At 38.4% G+C, this 8,744-nt stretch overlaps 1 protein-coding gene across 1 annotated transcript in view; it reads right to left on the reverse strand.

Annotated features, from left to right (window-relative positions):
* Positions 1 to 232: 232 nt before the first annotated feature.
* PQLC3 (PQ loop repeat containing 3) overlaps positions 233 to 8,744 on the reverse strand; it is a 12,699-nt gene continuing 4,187 nt past the window's right edge. Inside the window, exons 3-9 of the mRNA XM_019471078.1 lie at positions 7,456 to 7,538; positions 6,497 to 6,579; positions 5,950 to 6,019; positions 5,268 to 5,325; positions 3,948 to 4,068; positions 2,713 to 2,754; positions 233 to 709 (exon numbers count right to left, since the gene is read on the reverse strand). Of these exons, the coding sequence (XP_019326623.1) occupies positions 621 to 709; positions 2,713 to 2,754; positions 3,948 to 4,068; positions 5,268 to 5,325; positions 5,950 to 6,019; positions 6,497 to 6,579; positions 7,456 to 7,538 (546 nt within the window). The 3' untranslated portion in view covers positions 233 to 620. The remainder of the gene's footprint in view (positions 710 to 2,712; positions 2,755 to 3,947; positions 4,069 to 5,267; positions 5,326 to 5,949; positions 6,020 to 6,496; positions 6,580 to 7,455; positions 7,539 to 8,744) is intronic.

The raw sequence follows: 8,744 nt of genomic DNA on the forward strand, positions 1-8,744 counted from the left end.
GATTTGTGACTTAGTAAAACACATTTAGAGCCTTATTTTGAATTGGGCCTTGACTCAGATTTTCTTCATCCTAAAATACAGCTAGTTAATGTCAAACTACTTGAGTTGCTTGCAAGAAGACAAACATCTGTTGTTGTTTTTCAAACTCACAGCACACAGCGAAAGATGAGTTGATATGTTGGTGCAAAATTGCTCTTGTATCTTGTATGAAAGTTGCTTATATGTAAGAAAGATGAGTTGATATGTTGGTGCAAAATTGCTCTTGTATAATTGAAGAAAGTTGCTTATATGTAACCAGAAAGTACTGAAGTGATACGAGAATATATAAACATCTAAATACAAAATACCTTGTTCATGTAGTAAAAAAATCCAGAGAAAATGTGATATCAGTGAAACTTGTCTTAAATGACCAATAAAAATATGCTGCTTAAATTAAGTATCTTATCAGAATTATTTCTAAGAGAAAGTAAGCATGACTGTACTAAGTATGCTTAGGGATAAATACTCAGCTTAAGAGAGAGAGAGAGCGCGCGCGCTTCCTCAACCTTTGTTGTGTTGTTTAAGCTTAATTGTATTGGGGTTTTTTGATGGTAACTATGTTGTGTGCTGATGAGTGTCTTCTAATCAGTCTTTTTAGTTTTCCTGTAGTGCAGGATTGTGGCTGTGACCCAAATGTTGAGAATGAGCATGGTTATGAAACGGATGAGAACTAAAAGGGAAAAAAAAAATCTTGTAAGCATAAATCAAAAAAAATCAACTGCTGTCATTTTCAGAAGACATGTTATTTTGTAAACCTTCACTGGTGTACAAACAGGCTGGTTCCCATTCTGCAACTCTTTTCAGTCAATTAGTTCGAATTACTGTGTTCAGGAACCCAGAAATTCTCAAAGTAAATATAGCAGAGAAGAGCATTTAGCACTTGCGAGTGGTATCTGAAAATAATACACCACAGTACCTCTAATTCCTTTGCGACAAAACCAGGAGACTCGTACAAGTTTGAGTAGCCTCATATAAATTTACATTTACACCTAAAATTAAACGCAGAGCCATAGCTCACATGTCCGTTATAGTTGCCCATGTTGTTTATAATAAAGGGATTATTCTACACTTAACAGATGGCAGTAGAGACTTCAGGGAGACAGGAAATACTTGTATCTGTCAGATTTTAATGAGAGGAAATCTGACAACTGAGAAAAAAGCAGTTTTTCAGTATCTTGACTAACTTTCAGAATTTTTTTAAACCAAAATAAGCATAGTATCTCTACCTGTGAGACCACAATTTGAAGTAGAGGTATATCTAATATCCATTTGGTAAACGGATTATTCACAGAAATGTACACAAAACTTTGTTTCAGAAATATGTGATATTTGACAGTTTCATACATGTGTATGAAACCAAGATGAACATGCCAAAGTGTTCAGTGTTAGAAGTTAACTGGAAACATCTTCCATTGATACTGTGCTGCTCTAATGTTTGCCACCATCTCTTCCATGTTCCAAAGTGTATTGTGCTGTATTTTAAAAAGCAGCTTTAATCAGAGCCAGCTTTACTTTGAAGAGCCAGCTTTTTACTTTCACGGCGTTTTCCTCTTTTCCTTCCTCTCCTCAATATACCTTTCACGCTTCTAATCAGCGTAAGTGTGTAGCTGTGGGTGAACTGGACTTGGTAACTGACCTGGACTAAATTTCTGCGTGTGCATTATGCCAATTTTCTGGTGATCCAGTTAACTGTGTGGTCCCAAAATTCTTGCTTTGGCAAAGAGAAAGCAGCAAGGATGGGGGTGAAAATGAGTGATTCAGAAGGGGACTTCCTTTTCCAGTGAAAGAGCCACTTGAACTGCTTGTAAAACTAGAGCCTTACTGTGCTGCAGAGGACTGCTTAAAAAAAAAAAAAATCCATTGAAATGACATTTCTGATGAAATACCGGTTTTGAACTAGAACAAGGATCCGCCAAATAAAGTACAATGTGATTTTGTTACTGTTCTTGCATCCACCAAGTCTTCATTTTGAACCGTTTATTGAAAAATCTGCTGCACTCCTTAGCTCTTTCAGTTTTGTCAGGATGATAAGGTGTTAAATAAATTTGCTTTATAATGAAATCAGCTGCAAATTATATATTTTAAGTCAGTTTTTTGTGAGTTTCTTACCAAACTACCATTTCATTTTCAGCCTGCCATAAACTTTCTGAATATTGTGCCCAGAACTATTCATATGCTATGCTGAACTTGAGTTTTCTAGACTTTTTTAATGCACAAACCCCGCAATAAGAAAAGGAAACACTTACTATTTGAAAAGCTATCACTCAATTATTAGATTTACTCTCAATTATTACAGATTTATTAAGTTGTATTTTACTAAATTTATTTATGTATTTAAATATTAAAGACTTTTAATGCTTTACTCTGCTATTTTCATAATTAAGTTACTTTTGTAGTGCTTTTGCCTTTTGAAAAAAATGGTGGCTTTTGGACCACTTGTCACCATGTGATAAGCATAAGCAGTTAGTTTTGTTTTGTTTTGTTTTCTCCAGGTATTCGACTGATTTATAATCCTGTGCTACTTTTTCAGCAGTAGCTCCTTCCCTCACCATGCTAAACCACCAGGTTCATGGTTTGTTCTTCTGAGACCAGAAAACTGCTTTTACAAAACAGCTAAAAAGAACCATGGCAGCTGTTATCTTGGAAAGGCGGGCAATTCCATTCTTTACTCACCTGCGAGATCATTCGTAGTCATTACAGTTGTAACTATTCTTGCTGTAAATTGAACGAATTCTGATTAGTGGACTAGATACGGCACGTTCATACCTTCAAAAAACGATGAAATATCTATTTTTCAATAGAGGATAATCTTGCATGAAAATATCTGTTCCCACTTTTAGTGCATCCACTCTTCACTATTTTAGCTTCAGAGATCAAGCTCTCAAAGCTAAGTGACACTGTATTAAGGGTCTTTTTTAATGAGAAAATCACTGATATAATTAGAATTTTTATATCTATCTATCTCACTAGATTGGATGCGGTCAGAGTTTACGGCTTCTCTTTCTGTTCAGCCCCCTGCTTCAGTAGTTGATACTGAGCTACACCCACAATCGAGTTAGCATGACTTAACCATTGTAAATGTTCACATGCATGCTTTTAGGCTTCCGCAAGTATGAGGAATTCAGCTTTCCTTCCCACAACAAATCTAAACATTAATTATTTCACATTTGCAGCAGACTAAAACCATTTACAAAGTTTATTGCCATTGTTCAGCAAACATATCACAACTTCTAATTATTGACTTAAAAACGTTTGTTTCACAGGGAAATGGATCCAGCATCACTATGTTTTATAGTAAGAATATTTTAAACAAGTTTTGTGAATATGACAAAGGCACTTCTGACAAATAGCTGTAGAAGAACTGTTCATGCAGACCACTAGGTAATTAACACATGAACTGCACAGATCACTGTTCTTGGGACATTCTTAAATTCTCCTCTGTTGAGAAATGTATTTACATGTAGTCATAGAGTTAAAGGTATTTAGCATTAAGTGTGTATTTATTTGTAGATGACCTTTCAGAATTAGCATTGTCTGACTGTCTAACTACAAAATTTAGCACCTTTTCATGCTGGATCACTGGTAATTTTATTAAATCCTAAAACATTGAAATCTTTTCTTCGTAAGGACACTCTTTCAGTTATTTCAACTGTATCAGGTTCCTTTGACCAAATTTGCATGTTTTCTAAGTCAGTGTCATTGTGACTGAGCTGGTGTCAGTGATAAAACTTGACTTCAAGTCACTGTGTGGTATCTGTATCTCAGCAGTTGGCACTAAGGGAAACTACATTAGGCAAGATTTTTACCTACTATGATTGGGTAAAGATCTATTGAAAGAGGCATTAGGAGGAGATATGGCTTTAAAAAATGGAAACTCAGTGCTTTGCACTAAGTCGCCCGTAGCTTACTTGCGCAGGTGTATGCAGACATACTCCAGGTCAAGGCGCTCACTTGTCCAGAATCTTTTGTTTGCCAGAGACACCGCAGCTGAGCCAGCTTACTGGCCGCACTGATGAGCGTGCATAAATTCTGAAAAGCAGGTGGAAAAAGAGAAAGAACCTCTGCCTCTGCCATTGTATTATCCGAGTGTTTAGGAAGTTACATACTAACAGCCATAAGCTAAAAACCAGGACTAGCTTTTTCATTTAGAATTAAAAAAAATACACTTTTTCAGTATTTTGCAACCCAAGCGTTTCAGCTTCTTACTAAGGAACCATGAAGCAAAAAGTTAAAGTTGCCAGAAGCAAGGAACTGATTTCTGAGGTACTGCCCAGGAAGAAGCTCAAAGAGCACAATTGCTACTGCTGTTGGCAAATGCTTGATAGAGGCAAATACGGTAAGAAGCAAAGAAATAAAAAAGCCTCTCAATCTGCTACATAAAACTGTTTATGAAAGTTAGCTAAAATGAGACTGATCTAAACAGCAAGGTTGACTCAGACCATCTGTTACCGTTACGTCTGGCATAAAAGAATGAGAAAACTGACAAGAATGTGTGGAAAATTAGTCCAATTGGTGGGAAAAAGCAATGAAGGGAACAGACTATTCACCCTGTCATCCTTTTAAGGGGGATTTTGCAAAGGCAGCGGGTAGAGGGGACCTCCACATGGGTCTCTGTGGCATGCCTGGATTTCCCTTGCAAGTAAGGACTGGCCCCATTTGTGTATAATCTTTTGCATTAGCAACTCCAGTTCATCTCAATTAAATTTTAACTTTCCCTCTTCTGATAAAAAGGACAAAGACCATCTTTAACCTGTGTAGGGCATTATCAGATGATATTTTTCTTGCAAAATTCTAGGACTTAAGGGAAAAAAGATCTTGTGAAATCTTTAATATTCCCTATTTCAAATGTTTTGACTGATGCTCTATTCTTTTCCTCTCATGTTAAAGGTTTATTAATGGCAATTATAACATTAGGACTAAAGAGGCAATCTTTTTTCAACATCTTAAACGTTTGCTAGTTTTAGTTAAGGCACCACAATTAACAACTTTACCTCAGAACATAGGTTCCCCCCCCCCCCTCCATAGAGTCTCTATTGCCAGCGTTACGTTTTCCAGATACTCACAGAAGTGAAACAGCTCTATTTGAAAACTGGGGTTGTTCTGAGAGCTAACCCAAATGATTAATTCTTCCAAGGACAAATATAAGGAGAGATTTCACTGATCAAGACATCCAGAAAAAAAGTCATTTCATATGTGGACCTAATTTCAAATAATCATGCAGCACTTACCATGGCCAGGTCTATTATCCACTTCCGCAGTGTTAGCATGTACCAGCCCCCCCAAAATCTTACCTTATGTTAAGTTGCATAGCACTGAAAATTCTAGGATACCAAAGCTCTCAAAACTGCCTGGGGAGTAAGATTTTTTTAAACATTTGAAAATAATCTTACTGAAACCTTATAACAGACTATATGCTCTTAGATAAAACATATTAAGCACTGTTTGAAACACTAAGTGTTCCTATTTTTCATGCTTTGGTTGAACAGTGCCTGGAGCTTCTCAAGACCTTCTCCAAAGCACAAGACTTGAGATTTAAGCCCAAGTCCTATTTTAAAAAAAAATACACAATACACTGCTCTGTTGATCATAGCAAGTACAATCTGCATGGGTAAGAATCAAAGAAAAAAGATTCATCATTTCCATCCAGCATCTCTAGCAAAGATGTAAATTAAGAGTTGGTCTTACTCCTTATCAGTTGTGGGCCGTCTAAAGCATAGCTACATATAAAGCTTTCTTCTTGTAGAGATTTTACTGTGATCCAAGAAATCAGCATGTGAAGGTGGAATGCATGTTGAGGGGTGGCTGAAAATGATTTACAATGGTAGCACAAAACAAATGACGACATAGCTGCTGTGCAAAGAACTACCAAAAAAGCTAAATAAACCAAAATTCCCAGATTTCAAAGGATACGTGACTGCATAGAACAAAGCTCGTTTCATGTTTCCACTGAAATGCAGAATAAACAAAAGGAGAATGACATCTGAAATAAATAAAAGACTGCTTGTCAGAGAAGGGAGAGAAAGGGCCTAAATGCAATTCTAGACGGAAGGAAGTAGTTCCACTGGGCACCATGTCTATGGAAACTGGTTTCTTACAGGTTTGTCTCTCAAATTTGGTCGATGTCCAAAACACTGCAAGCTCCAAAATGAAACTTTTCTTAGAATCTGGAGCATTTATAAGGTTTCTCTCCCACGTGGAGTCACTGCAGAAAGGATGAGCTTACACTGCAACTCCACCATGTGTGTATTAATTAGATCTTTCTCCTCTACCTGATGATTTATTTTCATAAAATGTATAGGAATTCAATTATATTTGAGGTGTTCATTCTCTCTTCCCCCCGACCCCAGCTAGAATTGGTCAATGGATACACGTCATTGCAGTGGAGTACTGTATCTACAGGTCTTGGAGTGCTGAATAAGCCCTGTTTTATTTCCAAAACATGGCTTAAAAAAATTACCTTGTGCAATGATGATGGGATATTCCAGGTATGTCTGCAGAGGGTAACCATAGTAAATCTGGTACCTCAGAAACACAAGGAAGCTGAACAGAAAGACACAAAACAGCGTGACTGCACGAAGGAACAGGACAGCTCCTTCACAACTTCTTTTTTACTGTTTTGGTTGTGCCAAAAAGCTCCAGACAGGTGTAGCCCCTGCTGTCAAACTGATCAAACAAATATGAAGACAAAGTGCAAGCCTGATGATTCTGTAGTCTATTTTTGTTACCCTCAAATAGCGTAAGATGTAGAGAGCTGCCCACACTTCTTGTCAAGGTCTTTGTGTCACAGTGTGAAAGGCATGATTTTATTAATTACAACTGATGAGAAAGAAATAAAGGCTTTCAAACCTAGAAGCTACCTTCTCTTCGCAATTGCCTTGGCACCTCTGGGATAACTCTGATTCCTTTATTTATCTCAGAAGTTCAATCTGTACACTAAGCAAGTTTTACAGGAGTAGAAAACGTCTTCCAAGCTGCCTGGACTACAGTGTTAGAAGATTGCCCAGTGTAGCTGTACTGGTTAGACTCAGACCCTGTTCTTAAGTGCACCAAACAATGGCAATTCTCTTTCCTGCCATTCCACAATACAGTATCTAAAAGGAATTGAACTTTTATCACGTTTTCTTTACTTTCTTCAACTTTCATGCAAGTCTATGGGATTAGACAGAAACTTCAAGGCTGCAGAGAAAATAGAAAGGACTCTTGGGGCATAGTTTTATGTAAGGAAAAATTGATGGTTTCCGGTGTAGAAAGATGGAATAAGGAACTGCTTGCCTTGTAAGAAACTGGCTTTTACAGTATTGAGAATTTAAATATCTGAACTTCCTAGAAGTCTTATTTCTTGTAGGGTCAAATTATACTCCTTGCCATCAGCACCATGCGCTGTGTCACACCTCTGCCAGGTCACCGCATTCTGACTCTGCAGAACCATCCCAGTTTGTACCAGTAGCCCCAAAGCTCTCTGCAACTGGACCCAGAGTCTTTAAAGGCTGCAGGATAGTCTACTAAATAAACAAACAGTCCCAATAAATGTTTCAAAAAAGCCTTGTTGCAATTCTTCCAAAATAGTTTTGCCCAGAGCAGGCGCAGAACCCGCAGCCCTGTGGGTACCATGGTTATCACACAGGTGCTGAAGAGACATTTACAGCTTCTCCATGCTCATCTGAAACATTACTTATAAAGCCTTTTCAATGCACACCAACACACATGAATGATTTTAAAATGCTACCACCACTTTTTGGCTGGGGCTGTCGGGTAAGTTATCCCTGGTAGAACTAGAATTTAGTTCACGTACTCTGAGGTGTATTAAGGGTAAACAGCAACAACAGGGGTTCAGTGCCATGGAGAAATGTGGGCAGCGAACAGCCACAGTGGAGACCAAGGGAATTGGGGGCAGCTACGTGCAGAAAGGTGTCTGTACGCCTAAGCCTGTGCAGCGCCAGACCAGGGTCAACAGCTGTGCCCCTAACAGAAGATGAGGCACAGGTGCATTCAGAAACGACATGCCTGTTTTGTGAGGCGATTTTTCTGAATAAAAAGCCCTTTTTTAGCTTGGTGCGAAGAGCTAGCAGCCATCCGCCTCTTCAAGGTATTTTCTCTCACATGCCTGTACCCACATTTACCTGTACGTGTACAGAGTTTCAGTATTTATTTTCCATTCCATACAATCCTCTTTAAGCAAGATTTAATAAGCCTAGCCCATGTAAGCTTATTACAGACCGACAAATCTTTGGAGTTTGACAAGGTTTGTAATTTTCTTAAAGAATGATTATGTTTTACTTATTTGAGAGAAGCCTGTCTAACTGGTACAATTACCTGCACAACAGGGCACACAAACCATTTAATAACCTAAATGCATAGCTTAAACCCAACAGTAGGTGTTGTCTCTAGCTACATGGGTGGCCCGGGTTGGTTTTAGGCAAGTAAAAAAAGCCAGGTTTCCCTTTAACCAACAGTGTGGAAATGCTTTAAAATAGGAAGTTTCTGCTTCAAAGCGTTTGTACGCCCAGTGAAGGCAGGACACAGCACCTGCACATGACAGGCATACGAAGAGTCAGCAGGCTCAGCGGAAGCTAACCACGTTGTAGAAAGGAGTGGTTTTAAAACCGGAGAGAGCAAGGACTGCTCGCCACCCCCTTCAGACAGCCACTCAACACATCCTCATGCGTGACCAGAGCTGTGAAGGAAGGAACTTACTGCCGCAGCAA

The sequence above is a fragment of the Aptenodytes forsteri genome, unplaced genomic scaffold (genome assembly GCF_000699145.1).
Source record: "Aptenodytes forsteri isolate BGI_AS27 unplaced genomic scaffold, ASM69914v1 Scaffold94, whole genome shotgun sequence".
Lineage (NCBI taxonomy): Eukaryota > Metazoa > Chordata > Aves > Sphenisciformes > Spheniscidae > Aptenodytes > Aptenodytes forsteri.